Source organism: Episyrphus balteatus, chromosome 2 (genome assembly GCF_945859705.1).
Source record: "Episyrphus balteatus chromosome 2, idEpiBalt1.1, whole genome shotgun sequence".
Lineage (NCBI taxonomy): Eukaryota > Metazoa > Arthropoda > Insecta > Diptera > Syrphidae > Episyrphus > Episyrphus balteatus.
Genome location: NC_079135.1, coordinates 45,896,336 through 45,913,931, shown reverse-complemented (window position 1 = coordinate 45,913,931; position 17,596 = coordinate 45,896,336). Strand labels below are relative to the sequence as shown.

General features: G+C 30.8%; 1 protein-coding gene across 2 annotated transcripts in view; it reads right to left on the bottom strand.

Annotated features, from left to right (window-relative positions):
* LOC129908407 (dynein axonemal heavy chain 3) overlaps positions 1 to 17,596 on the bottom strand; it is a 181,181-nt gene that overhangs the window by 139,462 nt on the left and 24,123 nt on the right. The window contains exons 11-30 of one of the 2 annotated variants that reach the window (XM_055984866.1): positions 17,402 to 17,581; positions 16,658 to 16,769; positions 16,388 to 16,594; positions 16,112 to 16,309; positions 15,844 to 16,018; positions 13,530 to 13,744; positions 12,758 to 12,948; positions 10,398 to 10,582; positions 8,264 to 8,381; positions 8,001 to 8,148; positions 7,729 to 7,886; positions 7,608 to 7,674; positions 6,922 to 7,542; positions 6,529 to 6,798; positions 6,119 to 6,223; positions 5,890 to 6,060; positions 5,687 to 5,834; positions 5,457 to 5,552; positions 268 to 382; positions 35 to 203 (exon numbers count right to left, since the gene is read on the bottom strand). In XM_055984866.1, coding sequence (XP_055840841.1) covers positions 35 to 203; positions 268 to 382; positions 5,457 to 5,552; positions 5,687 to 5,834; positions 5,890 to 6,060; positions 6,119 to 6,223; positions 6,529 to 6,798; positions 6,922 to 7,542; positions 7,608 to 7,674; positions 7,729 to 7,886; positions 8,001 to 8,148; positions 8,264 to 8,381; positions 10,398 to 10,582; positions 12,758 to 12,948; positions 13,530 to 13,744; positions 15,844 to 16,018; positions 16,112 to 16,309; positions 16,388 to 16,594; positions 16,658 to 16,769; positions 17,402 to 17,581 — 3,649 coding nt within the window. The remainder of the gene's footprint in view (positions 1 to 34; positions 204 to 267; positions 383 to 5,456; positions 5,553 to 5,686; positions 5,835 to 5,889; positions 6,061 to 6,118; positions 6,224 to 6,528; positions 6,799 to 6,921; positions 7,543 to 7,607; positions 7,675 to 7,728; positions 7,887 to 8,000; positions 8,149 to 8,263; positions 8,382 to 10,397; positions 10,583 to 12,757; positions 12,949 to 13,529; positions 13,745 to 15,843; positions 16,019 to 16,111; positions 16,310 to 16,387; positions 16,595 to 16,657; positions 16,770 to 17,401; positions 17,582 to 17,596) is intronic. The other variant, XM_055984867.1, reaches the window with a different exon arrangement.

The following is a 17,596-nucleotide window of genomic DNA, read 5'->3' as shown; positions in this document are numbered from 1 at the left end:
AAAATTAACAAAAAATCTATATCGAAAAACTTACCTTGAAGAACTTCCCCAGAGCTTTATAGTCCAATCCATCGGAACAATTGAATACAACACATTTTTTTGCAACTGATTTAGCTAAATCCTTGCATGTTTCTGTTTTACCAGTACCAGCTGGTCCCTCAGGTGCACCACCTAAGCACAATTTTAGTGCTCCCATTAATGTTCTTGAAAAGGAATTTTGTTTGAAGTTATTTTTTTGGTAAGTAAATCACAAAAATAAATTTTTACCTGTAACATCGGTCGGTAAGTGGTGTTACAACCAAACGCGATATATTACCAAGATATTCCATTCCATATTTTACTTCAGTGACAACCATACTCACAGCAACATATTCAATTTTATCTGTGAATTTTAATTTTAATTAAAAAATCGTTGATTGCAGATTATAAAAACATTGAAGTCAAAATAGACCAGTCTTGACCAGAACTATTTGGACCAAAGTAGTTTTTAAGAGTCTAAGAAAAATGAATAATTTTCCAAAATTGTTTTATAAATAGCAATCAGTAAAATCAATAATAATATACACCTTCCGATAATTTAAAAAAAAAAAAAAAAATATTGTCAGCATATCGTTGCCGTAAAGCAAAATTGTTCTAATTCACAAAATGCAAATTTTACAGAGGACGATTTTTAAGTTTCAAATTGGTATAAAGCTACAATTTTCTACTCGTTTGCCATTCAAGTTGTGTTTTTTATAAAGTTTGTTCTTTTCTCTTGAATAAAATATACAAGTTTGGCTCATTAGTAGGTGCATACTATTTTTAAATATTTTTTAACACTAAAAACCCAAAATTGGACATAGAACAATTCCTATACAAGAACGTTTTTTCCTTAAATAAAAAGTGGACTTAGAACAAAATATGATGGGACTTAGAACAATCAAGAATACTCGGGTTCATTTTCAAAAGGCTACTTCCCTGTTTTTATTGTTGTATTTCCCATTAAATTATATTATCTGCGGAGTGAAATTTTTTGACAAAAAACGGTTTTCAAATTCGTTAAGAGCACCCTCAAATTAGTAAAACTGCATCATTAACTCATTTTCGGTAAAAAGTGGATTTAGAATAATTTTTCTTTACGCCGACGATATTTGTGTAGGAATATTTAGGAGAAGTGGGAAAGATAAATTTCAAACAAACAAATTGGGGAAAGGGGGTGGCTTTCAAAAATCGTGTTTTCTTAACGCTTTTTGTCAAAAGTACCTACATCCTATCGAAAAATGGTATATGATATTATATAGAAAATAAAATAATTTTCAGCTTTTACTCAAACGATTTTTTAACTACAACTTCAAAAATAGTGACAAAAATGCAAAAATAAGATTTTTTGGATTATATTTATATTTTTTACGAAAATAGTAGGATTTTAACATAACTTGATTTAAACTATTAACTTATTTTGCTTTATTTTTAATTTGGAAAAAAAAAAAAAAAATATTTTGCAATAAAAAAGGTTTCCGAAAATATGTATAGTTTGGTAGAAACCAAAATCAAGCTTACCAATATCTCTATCATAGTCATTTATTACGGAAAACCCGATCTTGATTTTTTTTTTCAATTTTTACCAATATTTTCTGAAAAAAAGTGTAATTTTTCTACGTACATAGTTTTGAAAAAATAATTTGAGTTCAAGTTGTAGATCTTTTTATTATTTACAACTTTTTCATTCAACCATTTTTTGTTTGCAAACCTGTTTGGTGCTTTTCTTTCCTTTCTACCTCAAAAAACAAAAAATATCATATTTTTTTGTTCAGTGTAAAACTAGTTGATTTTGCAGTGTGGTTCCATAAAAATAACAATTTTTTCACAGGAAAAAAATATAATTTTTTCGGTTTCTAGAATGACTTTTTTTTATCATTAGAAAAAATTTTTAGCTTTACACGAACAAAAATGTTGGGCTATTATTGACTAAACCTTGGGCAAACGAACAAAGCAGGTTTACAAAAAAAAAAAAAAAAACAAGCATTTGGGGGTGCCAACTTCACATTGTCCTGAAAGCCGTATAGTAGTCCTATAAATATAATTCCAGATTTTATATGGCTAATAGAAAAATACAGAGGTAAAATATTATTTTGCGTATAAGCACTAGTATTTAGACGAAACTTAAGACCTAATACGAATACCCTTTTTTATCTTCAATAACTACTTCCTAGAAAAAAAAGAACTTTTAGGGAAATTCAATTTTATTAACTATACTATTAGTAGAGTAACTAAAGCAAATTATTAGGGAACCCGGCCGAACAGCTCTGATTTTGACGATTTTTTTTTTCAAACGTAGGTAATTAAAAATACTTTAAAGTCTATAGATTAAAAATTGCCGGTCTTGCCGTATTGTTTTTTAAAATTAAAATTAAAATTTTTTTAACAAAACCATTTTTTTTTGCTTAAATTTCATAAAACAAATGATAGCAAAAGATTCTCTAGGTAATTTAAGGAAAATATATAAAAGGCAGTAAGGGACAATCTTCCATCGTTTAAGCCATAAATGCAATTTTCTAACATTCTGACCTCAAACACAAAAAAAATATTTTGAAAACAACGGCAACACCTACAATATTTTAAAATACATTTTTAAAAAGCCAGAAGCTCATTCTTATCTCTTAAATTTAAATCCACTAAATTTGATCAAGACTTTTTGAAAAAATGGTCCTCAAACTCAGAATTAAAAAAAAAAAATTATATTAGAAAAATTTAAAATGACTTTTTTCCAAACTATTTCTAATAAAATATGAATTTATTTAAAAAAATTTTTGGCCATAAATATTGAAAAGTTGAATTTCGAAGCAAAAAAGGTAAAATATATCACACTTTTGAAAAAAAAAATGAAAAATTACTTCAATTTCAATGGTTTTTTTTTATTAAAACTGAATTTTTGCATTGAAATAATTAATTTTCTCAAAGACTGTGGTAAATAGGAACTTTAAATTTTTGCTATTTAACTTTCAACACTAAGGGTTATTAAATGAATAAAAAATAATTTTATGTTTAGATGTTGAACTTTAAAAAAAAAATAAGTTAAATTTTTTTTCAAAACTTTTATTAAAAAAAGTTCTTCTAAAATGAAATACTTTTTAATTTTTTTCATAAACCGTAATACATATTGACATTTCCTTTTAAAATTTGAAGTCATAATAAATGCGGCCAAACAAATTTGAAAACAAATGCATTTTATATTACGACCAAGTTTAAAAAACGACATGTTAAAATTTTTTCAATAATTTTTTTTTTTCAAAAATCTGAGTTCAATTACCATTCTTTCAAAAGCCGTTCATTCAATTAACTTTATTTTAATTTTACATACATGACTAAGCTTCTAGCTTTAAAAAAATGTATATTTGAATATTGTAGGTGTTGCCGTTGTGTTCAAATATTTTTTTTGTGTTTGAAGTCAATTAATAAGAAAATTGCATCTATCGCTTGAACTATGGAAGATTGTCCCTCACTCCCATATATTTTTTTTCCTTGAATTTCCTAGACAATCTTTTGGCATCAATTAATTTATGAAGTTTAAGAAAAATTTTTGAAAAAAATTTGTTTTTGTTCACAAAAATCTTCAATTAAATTTAAAAAATCAAAACGGCAATACCGGCAATTTTTAATCTATAGACTTTAAAGTATTTTTAATTACCGACGTTTGAAAAAAAGATCATCAAAATCTAAGCTGTTCGGCCGGGTTCCCTAATATTGCCAATTTTTGAGCTTTAGTTACTCCACTATATTACCTATACTTGATTTGGTTTCCAAACAATCAATTGCAAATATTATGAATATCCTTAAATCTTAAAAACTCATCAGTTTTTTTTTTTACTTTAATTAATCATACAAAAAATAAAACCGCAGCTTCTTAAAATTAATTTTTACAAAACAAATAAAATGCACGACTGGGGTCGCACGTACTTGCTGTTATGGTAAAAGTAGATCTTATCTTAATAATTTTTATAAAAAAATGAGGCAAAATTATAATTAGATTTAATTAAACCATTTCACATAATGTAAAAAAGTACATAAAATCTGTTTTTTTAATTAATAAAACACCGTTTTTAAAGGTTTTGATCAAAAAATGAAGTATGACATCTGATTTCTTGTATGAAAAAGAATTTTGAGAAAAAAAAATTGAAAATCGTTAGAGCGGTTTTTTTTTTAAATTAATTTTTTATACATACAAATTTTCTAACATTAAAAAAAAAACTTGGTATGCCATTTTGAAGAAATAATTAATTTACTCTTAAAAACAAAATTTCGAAACATTTTAAAAACCTGGGGTCGAACTACGGCACACGATTACGATCATACGTTAACGTTTTGACTATTTCTGTCTCTACTTAATTATTAGAAAACGATAGGGACACATAGCAACCACTCGTTAACGAACGTATGCCGTAATTCGACCCCTGTTTTCAAAAAATTGATTTTTCAAAAAAAAATTTTGAAATATTTAAAAAAAAATCCAAAAATATGTTTTTTGAAAATTTTCTAACATTTTAATATTACGGTTAATTAAACGCTTTTGTATAAAAATTTTCGTTGAAATCGGGTTAGTCTTGTAAGAGATATTTTGAAACAAAAAAAAACGGTTCTATGGCAGGTACCGTTAGTAATCTTCCAAGAACTATTTTTTTTAAATCAAAAGTTGGGTCTTGTTTGTTAAATTATACACAAATTTTTTTATCAAAATCGTTCGAGCCGTTTTCGAGTTATTTGGTATAACTTGAAAAATTTGTATGGGAGGTGCACTTTCTAAGTGAGATATAAAAAAAAAACCAACTTTCAGAATTCTATAAAAATCATCTGTACCAAATTTGAAGAAAATCCGCCCACGCGTTTAGGCTGTGGAAATGTGTACAGATGGACGCACAGACGCACGGACGGAATTGCTAGACCCACTTTTTCGGAATTCTTTGATTAAAACCTCAATTTTTTTTTTCGACACGAAACTAATACTTGCCCTATAGAGCAAGTAAAAATATCGACGCGTTTTATTGAAAATTATGAATAAACTTCAATTCCTGCAATAGATCTGGAAACTTCGTAACCACTTCATAGACATAGAAAAAAATGTCTTCTTCTAATTTGTGGCATACATTAGAAGAAATCGAAAACTTTGAAATTTTTAAATTTTCACACATAGCTCCTTTTGAAATTATTTAAAAAACTATAGGTACTAGTTATTTTCTATCTCAAAGTTTTGCAATCAACATTTAATGCAAATAATTTGTAAATTTTTTTGTATTTTTTTCCATTTATATTTCTTACATTATTTCCACTAACTTCTTTTGAAGTTAAAAGGATTCTAGCAACAAAATCATATTTCAACAGTTATCTTAAATTGCCTAAAATCTTTAAAATCAAAACTAATCTTTCCGATAGAAATATTTGTATTGCGTAGGCAAAATAATTTTCAAGCTATAACCACTTACTGTCTACTTTCCAGTAGTATCGCAATTGTGAAATCCAGTCAAACTCATTGACAGTGGTAACTTTTTGATCAATCATATACTTGACGACATCGCGAGCTAAAAATAAACAAACATTTTTTTGTGAACTTAAAATTACATAAAATATAAACGGTGTAGAAAAAATTTTACACCATGAAAAGAATTTAAAGATAACTTTTAGGTATTTATTCTAAGTAATTAGTTTCTTTTACCATGAACATCCAGCACTATTAAAGCTTCAATGGTTATCCGAGCTCCCGTTGTTAAATCTGTTCGTACTAATTGCACCAGCTCTCCTATTTGAACATTGCTCTTTGTCAAATATCCAGGAATATCTGCTGCTTCGATTGCTTCTTCCACCTAGAAGTTCCATTTCCATTAAAGCCATTTCCACATAACATAATTTTAGAATTACCTCATAAGTCCATGCTAAACATGAAATTCCCTGAACAACTTGACCTGGCCACGCAGTGACCCAAGACTTTCTTTCAACTTGATAATAATCATCCCATGCTGACTTCATTTGTTCATGTACACTATCAAGCATAACCGTTTCAACTTCTTTAAGCCATATTTCAACAAGACCCTAAGAAAGGATATGAAATTTTACAAAAATCTGAAAAAATGTAATAAAATTGTCTTACATTGGCCAATTGTGGGTTAATTTTCCGAATCAGTTTTACAACTTCTCCTTCAGCTGAAATCATTGCAGTGATTTCTAAATTATCGTCAAAAGTAAGACAGTCAATCTGAAAAACCATAAGTTTTCTGAACTTAATTTTATATCCCGACAAAGTTTAAATGAAAAACTGAAACAATCCACTTTTCCATCGACCTTGAACTCTATATGTTTTCTTAAACAACCAGACTCATTTCCCACACACATCTTCAAAGAAAAAACCCATAAACCTAAAAAGCTTTATATTTTCATTACAAAACTCAATTTTCTTTCTCCAGAGTAGACTAACAATATTCCTTTATCCAACTAATTCAGATCCTTGTGTGTCAGTACAGTATTCCCCCATCATAAACCAAACACACACACAATACTTACCCCTTCAAAACACTTTTTCAAATGCGGTTGCACCCTCAACGGATCCTTGGTCTCTGATAAAATTTCCAACAGTTCATCGTTCGAAAGGAAGAAGAATCTTGCAAAGAACAAACGTTTTTGCTCCAAGTATGTATTTAATCCCTTTTGCACACACTCAAGGTCCTCGAGTGCTTTTCTGAAAACTTGCAATAGATTTGGATAATCAGTTGCCTCAATGACTCCCGGATGTTGGTAAGTGTGCTTCATGACCTTGCGCCAGATTTTATCAACCTATACACACAGAAAAATGACAGAAAAGAGAAGACAAATATTATGCGTCCTTGAAGAAGCAAAAATCTCACATCCTGTTTGATGGGTATCCTTCTTTTTTTTTCTTCTTCTCACATCACTTACCGATTTGAAGTTCCTTCCCTCGACTGGCATTTGTCGCATTATATCTTCAGAACTAAAAATTGGCTCCAAGTACATCCAAGTGGCCTGAACTTGAGTCCATGCATCCATTATATCCAACATTGCCACAAGCTTTGCCTCCCAATCATCTGCTTTGGTGCCAAGTGCAACAATAAATGGCGAACGTCGCATCGCCTGCGATTTCATCACTTGATCATCCAGGATAGTTTGTATGTCATCGAGTGCTGCAAGGATATGAGTGTCAGAGTCGCGGTACTGTATCACTTCGAATCTGACATCCTCCCATTCGCGTTGCATGGCCACCAAATGGCTGTTCAACTCGAATTCCTTGCCAGCTGAATTTGCAACTTCCTCCAATGCAGGAAGGATACTCATGATGTTGACATCTATCATATCCTTCAGCGATGGATACAACGATGGATTGCAGGGTTTGCCTAGTTTTTCAGAAATTAGATCCCAATGGCGTTGCTCGAGTCCTTGACGACATATTGCATCTAGAGCGGGTATGTAAACTTTGAATTTGTCCAGTTTGACGCGAATTTGTTCGGCGGCTCTTTTAGCTACCGCATTGCTGGATAGTTGTCGAGTTAGTTTATGGATTATCTGTGGAAGGAAAAAAAAGTTGTTTGATGATGAATTTGAGAAGGATACGGTCAACAATGGGATACCTTGTGCATATTTTCAACTTCATCACGGATGACATCTGCATTAAGGTTTTCAAAAGGACCGTACATCCTTGAAGAGCAAAGTAAAAAAAAAGATTTTTGTTATGTGAACTCGTATTCTTACCAAATTTCGTGACTCTTCTCAAATTCAAAGGCAGTTTTCCACAATTTCTCAATGGGTTCCATTTTTTCAATGATATCAGCCAATTTTGGAAACACTGAAACATCTATCTGAAGGAGGCCTTCCTCGACATTAATTGCCTTGGCCTCCTTACTGCATTTCTAAATCAGGAAAGACAACGAATATAAATCATATTTTCTTCTTTTTTTTTAAATCCTTATAATCCCACTTCTGAGCCAAGGTAACAAATACAAGAAAAAGTAAAAAAAACCTACTTCCAGTGTGTCATACAATTCATTTACGGTGTCTACTTTCTCTTGCAATTCTTCCAACGAAAGAATATCGTGTGTTTCCTTCATTCGAAAGCCGTCCATTCGAGTTTTTTGCGAAGCAATATATTTCTCGAATAAGGATCGTTTTTCACTGCAAACAAAAATTATAAAAGAAAAAATAATCAACCACAAATTGTGTTTGTGTGTGTTTTGAATTGTAGGAAAAAATGTTTTTTTTTTTTTTTTTTACTCAAGACTATACCTACCGCAATGCTACCTCTAGATTATCCCGGACGACATTTAGTCGGGCCGCACTTAAATCCAACACTAATTCCAATTCAGATGGCAAAAGGAACGTCCTAGTGTTCAACCGGATATCATCACCTAAGAAGACCACCAGACAACAAAACGATGGAAATAGTTAGTTTTTTTTTTTGGGAAAATTAAACTCCTATAAATCTGGACTGTTTGTTTTTAATATAGAAAATGGAATGGATTGTGAATTTTAACAAAAGTATTTTTGTCGTAAAGAAAATTAACTTTAACGTTACGTTTAAATGGGTGCTTTATTTCTGAAAGTTGCCTTAGTTAAAGATTTTATGCTTACGCTTGCAGTATAATTCTTGTTGTGATGAAAAATGTATACAACATTATTGCCTGTTACGTTATGTTACGTTACGTTATATTCACGATTTGTTTAACAGTTGAGTTCAAATTATGGCTTACATTTGCGAAATATGAACCTAGCAATTTTTTTTTAATAATATCAAGAATGCACGTAGTTGTATGTAAAGTAAACGTAACATGAGCTACCTAATAATCATTTTTAGCAAAAAAACAAAACCGACTTCCATGGATCAAAACCGGGTTTTATGGTTTTTAAAATAGTTCTTGTGGCTAAAAGTGAGCAAAATGGGACCACACTGCAGCCACCAGCTTTCTAATACATAAAGAATTATCAAAATTGGTTCACTCAGTCCAAAGTTATGCGGTAACAAACATAAAAAAAAAAAAAAAAAAAAAATACAGACTTCCTTTTTGGAAGTCGGTAAAAATAGAAAATTTATCTTAAATAAACGTAAAAACGTTAAAACATGACGGAACTACATTTAAACATTACGCAGTGAGTATGTCTATAGACAGATAAGGTACCTATTTTGTTAAAAAGTATAAAATTATAGGTACTTTACATTATTTTCATAACGTGCCTTTAATTCTTACCTTTTCTACAATATGTTTCATGACGTAACGTATCATAACGTATCTAGTAAAGTTAAGTAAAAAAGCACAAAGAAAAACATGTTGCGTTTAGAAAAAATAAGATCACATGCCGTAACTCAATATAACATAACGTAACGTAGGGTTGTTGAACAAAAAAATAATATACAGAAAAAGAGAGAGAGGGGAAGAAACCAATAATAAAATAAATTTTGCAGTGTAACTTAACGTAACGTTATACTAATTAGAGTTGCATTCCATTACATATTAGTACATTACGTGAAGTAGATGACATAATTAACTGGGGCCTATTTCAGAGCTTAGAGCTTACTGAATTGTTTACATCAAGGATTTAAAATATCAATTTCAGAGTCCAGTTGGACTTTTCGAATCATTTTTATTACATTTGCACTTTTTAGACAGTTACAAATATTTCCCGACGTTCAATCGGACTCAACTAATGATTTCTGAGGTTGATGTAATAAGCTCTGAAACACATCCCTGATTGTTCGTTTCGTGATCAAAATATCAAAAATTCAAATATTAAAAAAAAAAGACTTTAAAACGTTTTACATACATAAACGTAACAAATCATGGAAGGACTAATTAAATACTTAACGTACAAATGCGTATGTAAAAATGAAATCATTTTACGTTAAATTTGTAAACTCTTTCTTTTCAAAAGCTTACTTTAAAAATTGATTTAAAAAAAATCTGACTTCTGTATTTTACGTAACGCTATTACGTTACGTTATGTAGTTCATAATTTAGTTCTTTAAAAATACGACAGACTAAACAGATTGTGTTGTGCAAGATAACGTTAAGTCATATTACTCACTGTTGCATTCCTTTACATTATTTTACGTTATGTTACGTAAATGAAATAATGAACTTACTAAACTTTTCTACTTACTATTATAAAAAAAGTAATATTTTGGTAAAATTCACCTTCCAAGAACTATACTGAAAATGCCCTCCAGACAATATCATGTTCAGCGGTTCCTTAATAACTCCAAAACACACTCACTAAACACAACAACAACTAAACTGCATTGCAATTTCTGGTCAGTATCATTTTGAAGGTCTACTTTGCTTTACCACACTAGGGGCACACATTATAGCATAGCAGGACCGTGTCCAACCACATAGTAGATAGTAGGCACGGCGCACAAACATACTTACTATTCAGATTGGTATATTGCAGAAGGAAGAGCACTCGCTTGGACACAACTTTAATGTCATCCTTTATTTTGAATATCCTCTCGTCCCGGCACTCGGCTAAGTAGTTTTGCAATGCGACCACTTCGGCAGTTTCCTCGGGACGTTCACCAGCCTTCATGGACATCTCTTCTAGTTCGTCGCATATTCTAGAAATTAATAATTTTCGAGAGAGAGTTTTAGATTCAATTAGGGATGATGGGCTCGTCGTCGTTGTCGTATATAGTCATCGTCGTCGTTCTCATATTCATCGTCTATCTATATGGTAAGTAAATTTAATCGAATAGGACAGGATAACCCTCGGATATAGTGAATAGAGCAGAGGAATATGCGAAGCCCCCCACAATTGGGGATGATGATGATTATGGGATGAGGATAAATCCTTTGAGTTATTGTTGTAGATTTCCATAGCTAAAATGTGGAATTTCTGGCAAATCGAAATGAATATTGAGAGCCTTGCAAATATGCAATATTTCAAAGGGAAAATTTATAATCACATTTGCGTTGCATCTCCCATATGCGTGTGTGTGTATGTACTTTGTACTAATATTCATGCATTCATTATTATTATTATATCCTTTGGATACTCATTACAGAATTTAATGTATGAATTTAATTTCCTAATTTGGTGTGAATAATAACATTAATCGGGCTCATTCGGTGTATGTTTTGTGTGTATAGTTATGTTGTGTCTATATGGACATAAAGGTACCTATTATATTTTATAGACTTGAAGTAATAATTATATCCTTGTTCTATGTTATATAGAGGCTTTTGGGGGATTTATAACGTTGCAACATGGTGATGCCATGTGGGATTAATCTCTTTGTTCAGTAATTAAGATTGAATTGCATTCTGATTGAAATTGTACAATTTGCATTTTGACACTTTCCATCAGCAGATTATTAACAAGAAGAATATTATGTTGTGTTCGCAAGGTTATTTAAATAACTTTACCTTACCTTACCGACCGACACAGAAGATATTTGAGAAGTTTATTAAGTGTGAAATTAATCTTATATTCAAGAACAAAATTCCAATTAAAATTACATAACCTTGGTAAGTTGTTTTTGAATAGAGCATTTAACATTCTTGTTGTGTGGCAGATTTTATGTTGTTATTGAAGTTATCTTTATCATTTTTGTTAGTCAAATTCATCAGTTAAATGAACAGGAAAAACATTTAAGAAGTCATTTTCGATATTTGAAAAGGAGTTAAATTTATCATATTACAAAATCTGACCAAACTTAAAGACAGTAGCATTTTGCGTGAAGCACGATTTTAATCTATTGACAGGAGCAGCTTTTTATGTGTAACTTTTTGAATACCACATAATCTTAAAGGCTAGAAAATGATTAAAATAAGTTAACTGTAAGATTTTTCTTAATATAATTACAGAAAAAAAAATTGTTGAAGAAAAATGTTACACATACGCCACAGTGACCATTAGAGAGAAAGAGCTAATAACTTAAATCCATCGTCATAATTTAATGCATAAATCGATAGTCCTGCTATAAGTTAAATAAATCTTGATTGCTAGAAGTCAAATGCCCTCAAAGTTGCCAAATTCAAAACTCTCTAAAAACAAAACTATTTGTTCAAAACTTAAAAGAAATACATATTTGTGCTCTCTGCGTCGATATCCTTCGAATAGGGTACAAATTTGGGCAAAATATTCACGTTTTGAGAAAATCACTTTTTAGAAATTTCAAATGCGTTTTCTGGCTCTATTTGACGTCCAAATGCCCTCAAAGTTGCCAAATTAAAAACTCTCTAAAAACAAAACTACTTGTCCAAAACTTATAAAAAATACATATTTGTGCTCTCTACGTAAGTATCCTTCGAATAGAATACAAATCTAGACAAAATATTCACGTTTTGAGAAAATCACTTTTAAGAAATTTCAAATGCGTTTTCTAGCTCTATTTGACAGGATACAAATCAGGATACAAATCTGGGCAAAATATTCACGTTTTGAGAAAATCCATATATGAAAATTTCAAATGCATTTTCTGGCTTTATTTGACGTCCAAATGTTCTCAAAGTTGCCAAATTCAAATTTCTCTAAAAACGAAACTACTTTTCCAAAACTTATAAAAAATACATATTTGTGCTCTCTGTGTCGATATCCTTCAAATGGGATGGGAGAGGCAAGTGTGTACGTACACAGATTCAATTAAAATTTTTAGGTCGATTTCCATGAAGACGCACGAGTCCATATCCACAGCGGTATAGGTCAATAACCGAATCGTATTTTATTCTCTAACACGAACTGCCATCAATTCACCTTACTTACCCTTAAGTTGAATAAATTATGCACTTACCTTCTGTTTTCGTTTAAATTTAACGTCATAAAGTAATTCGTTATAAAATCAATAACATCCTGCACGAGCATCCCCAGGGCCTGATTAACATGTCTATTATCCAACATAAACATATTCAACGATACAAAGTCCTTAAGAAAATAAGTACCCTCGACGAGCTCTTTTAATTTGCCCATTAAATCTTCAATTGCCTGTAACGATTGAAAAAAGTTGAAGAAAAAAAATATATTAATTTGTCATCGTTATTAACACTTTTTCTACGCTTGTGACTCGAATTAAGTTCGGTGATGTTATTGGCAACCACCATCTAGATTTTTCGCAACAAATGCACACACACACATAAACAAAAACCATATATAGAGTAAGAGTAGCCCGTGTGTTTTGCCTCAATGACCCCATAATTACATTGAACTTATTAAATAAAACCCCAGCGTGTCACAAATGCAAATTAAAAGGTTCGCGCGGCGCGAACATTATAGGGCTATGCTATATAAACGCCACGACAACACCGACCGACACAACCGTGCCATGATGCGCGAATACATGCCTAATGCAATTTAATGTTAATTCTACGGATCGCTGGGCTTAATCAAATTCAAATAAATCGTAATTAGATTCTATGTGTGTGATGCGGCGCGATGTAGATGTAGAGTCCTCTCTATGTTTTCTACCGAATAAATATCGCAAACGTAAACGTAGGTAACCACTATGTTTCTAGAGCTTCCTATAGACAAATGGTGGTGGTGGTATATGGGAACACGAATATACATACCGGTAAATCAGGGATTTTATTCTGTGCAAAAACCTTCTCAGCAATAGTCAACATTTTGCCTGTCAACAGTGGGAAATAGTAATCGTATATTGGGTAAAGGTAGACGGTGGGCCCTGTCCAATTGGCCTCGACAATTTTACGGACATCTTCATAAAGCCGCAGCATATCGATGTGGGTTTCATGGATGCAATGAAGGTAGCCAAATTCATCCTCATCTGTAACAGAGGAATAAAGTTATCAAAAAAAAAGGTGAATTTCACCAGAATTGAAATAAGGGGTTTAAAAAGTTTCATAAAGCATTACGTGGCAACTCTATTTTTAAACGAAAAATTGCTTTATCACCTTTTTAAAATGGTAAACAAAACTCTAAAAGATTAAAATACGACGAGGATTTCACGTGATAACGCCGTAAGAACACAGGTTGTGTGCTTTTGTTTAAAATGAATCAATTGAAGGGTTTATTTATTTCAAACAATCATAATTTACAACAAAAAGCTAAAAATTAAAATTACCTTTTTTCATTATATTAATTTATACCAATAAAGAATAAAACCATTTTTAAATTTTTACAATGCGCAAAAAATATAAAAATAATTTATTAAAAACAATCAATCCTTATGAAAAAAGGAAAAATACACTTCCATCACCCAAAAATCCATTTTTTTATATAACAACCTATAATGAATGTTATGCCATCTGAAAGCCTATTATTTTAGCTCAAAATATTTATATCGACCATGTCTGTGCGACGTCTACAAAAAGAAATAGAATTGTTTGAACCCAATCAGTTTTCATCAAAAAAGCAAAAATATGAATTTTTTTTATCTTCTCCCGCAATTAAATTAATTTTTTTCTTTAACAATTTATATTAAATTTTATATCATAAGAAAGCTTATTATTTCACCTTTCATATGACGCTTCAATCAATATTTTGTGATGCCTACAAATAAAGTTAGAATTTTTTAAAGCCAACCATGTCGAAATTTCAAACTGAGAATACAGTACTTCCACCACACTAATGGCTGGTCATTGTCATGGGCAACAGATTTCCACAGGTGTTTTGAGGTATTTCTGAAGTTTTTTTAATTTAACATTGTGTAGCGTGTAGTTAATGTACCGTTATGTGTGATACATCAAATGAAAGGTAATATTAACAGCATGCTCAACAAAGTTAAATTTTTTCTGCTCTAGATCAAAAGCAAGAACGTGTTGAAAAATACAACATTATTTTACCGTTATTTCAAAATTGTGACTACATCATTGATTGAAATTTTGCACAGATATAGTCCTGTCTATTATGTATGTAGCTACAGTATATTTTATTTATTTATCTGTTGAAGAAAAAAAAAAAATTTAAATAAAAAACGGTCAAGAAACTTGGGACAAAAAAAAACTATTTTTTTTCGTTATTCAGTCAAAAATCATTTAAAATACCAATTTTTGGCGTATACATGCACATGGTTATAGACTACATGTTCTATAAGTTTGAGATTTTTTTAAGAAAAATTTAAAAAAAATATAAAAACTCACCCAAAAATACCCCAAAAAAAGTAGGTGTTTTTCAAAAATTCATATTTCGAAACGCAGAGACTTAAAAAAACATCTGTATCAAATACCTAACTTTTTTTTTTATTATCTTTCGAATGACGTTTTTAAAATTGTCAAAAAAAATTTCTCCTACCTATAATCACTAATATGTTAAAGGTCTACTTCATGTTTTAATTTTAAAAAATCATTTATAACTTGGTTTTAAAATTTTTAAGAATTTTTTCAATACTATAATAAATTGTCAGCCTAAAAATAAATGTATCTATCGATTAAACAAAATTCAACTTTCTACAACGTTGCTTTTAGAAAAAAAGCCACTTTTTTCAATTTTGTTTTTCTACTATTTACTTTATTAAATGACGGAATTTTTAAAAATCCTTCATTTGTATTCAACTTTAAAATAAGCTATAGACGATTTTTGTATCTATGTAATAGTTTATTTTTAATTGAAAGTTTTGCCACACTGCTAAAAATTTCAAGTGTAAGGTGTAACGGGAAAAAATGGCGTCACTTTTTCGTGGTGGCTGCTATGGTTCTTCGATTTATAAGACGTTGTCACGTCAGAAAATGGTGAATTTCAACAGTAACAAAATTCGTGAAGAATTCATTTGTGTAAACACTTTAACTGAAAGAGGAGCTCCTGTAATTTGATAACGATGAAAATTAACGGGAAATATTTTCTTTTCACTTCAGTATAAAAAACTGCTGAAATTCACTTAACTTTTTCCACAAATTGATGTCCGAAACATTTCTACATCATACTCACTCCTCCATTTACCTTGTGACATCAGATACTCGAGACATGGAATTTCATAGCCCACTCGAAGGATACTCCTGATGAAACCAATAAACAAGTCCGGCAGCTCCCTCATGTAAGGATAAACGAACATTCTCCCCTCGTATTTGAGAATAAAATCTGCCGGGAAATATGTATCGAAACACTGGAAAAAATAAAAACAAAAAGGGTTTTTAAAACATCCAAATATTGTAACGAAGGAGGCGTTCCTTCAACCCAGCAGTAACTCTATCCTTACCATGGTAGCCTCCTTGAAATCTTGCTGAAATAATCGTGGATCTGATGGGTCAATCTTGTAAATGGTCGAAGTACTTTGTGTTTCTGCATCGAGCATTGGCTCAAAATGCTTGCCAACCACTGATACGATAATTGTCATAAATGGACGACGTTTTAACTTGGGGTGGAATAGATCGTACTCATCGATGTGATTACCATCCTAAAGTTAAAGAGGATATCAAGTAGTAATAATTAGCTATTAGTCTTTGCACAAAATTGATTAAAAACTATGTGGTACCATGTAGCTCTTTAAAGCTTTAAACAGATGGTCAATACTTCGCTGAAGCAGCCCTCTCAATTGTAAGGACATCAATGAATGTATACATTTGAAGAAAATTCCAGCTCGTCCTTTGCAAGGACTATGCATGGGGATGAAATGTTTCCAGGTTTTTTTCATTGCATCAACCATATCAGCAGCTCGAGGGAGCCAGTCATTTAGAAGAATCTACAAAAACGGATCTGAATGAATGTTGTGAATGGGAGAACAGTTGGAAGGATAATTACTTACATCACGAGCAGCTAAACAACTGTTTCGGACAAACTCCAATATTTCATCAGCATTTAGTGGAATTTTGGGGGAGTAAAGCTTTGACATGTCCAATATTAAAATGTCATTGTAACTGGAATTGAAATTTATTGCTGTTTGAGTAAAAGGTTATGGACCGTTGGCATTTTTGTTTTATTAGTTATCATTTTTGGGTATTTTGCAGCTCTTAACTTGTTTTCAATAACTCACTTTCAGGATTATATTTCTTAGTAATTTGTTCATTTTAAACCCCCCAAATCTTTGATTGCCTACAAAAATCCATGGAAAATCACAATAAGCTAATTTCGTGAAAGCTTCTATAAAAAATATTTTCTAAGTTTATTTTTTTCAACAAGAATCATTTAAAACTTGAAAGTTGCAGTTTTGGAGTTATTATCTCGTAAAAAATTAATAAGGAAGCTTAAAAGAAGCTTTATCGAAGCAAGTATCAATTAGTTTTCAAATAAAGATTTCCCTCGACTTTTAGTTTTCAAAGTTTGAATATTAATGAAATGTTTTGCATTTTAGCTTCAAAATGAAACTTCTTTCTGAAGCCATTAAAATGTTTAAATGTGAGTTTTCTAATAACAATAGCCATGAAATTTTGAGTGTAATAATATTTTTTTTTCTTTTTACTTAAGTGTAACCAGGTAAATATAGTTTATTTTATTAAGTCTCCTATCTAATTGTTAAACAACTCAAATTATTAATCACAAAAAAACTTACAGTTGATACCATAAGACATTTAAGCCCTCCAACACAGGATGATTGATCATCAGAACTTGATCCAGGCGATTACGGGCTATTTGTACCAGTGCCTTCCATGGTACCGGAGCTCTTATCGTCATTATGGGAAACTCAGGAGGTTCGATTTCTAGTTGAAGTTTCTTCCTTTCAAATTCTGATCTAAAAATTGTATAG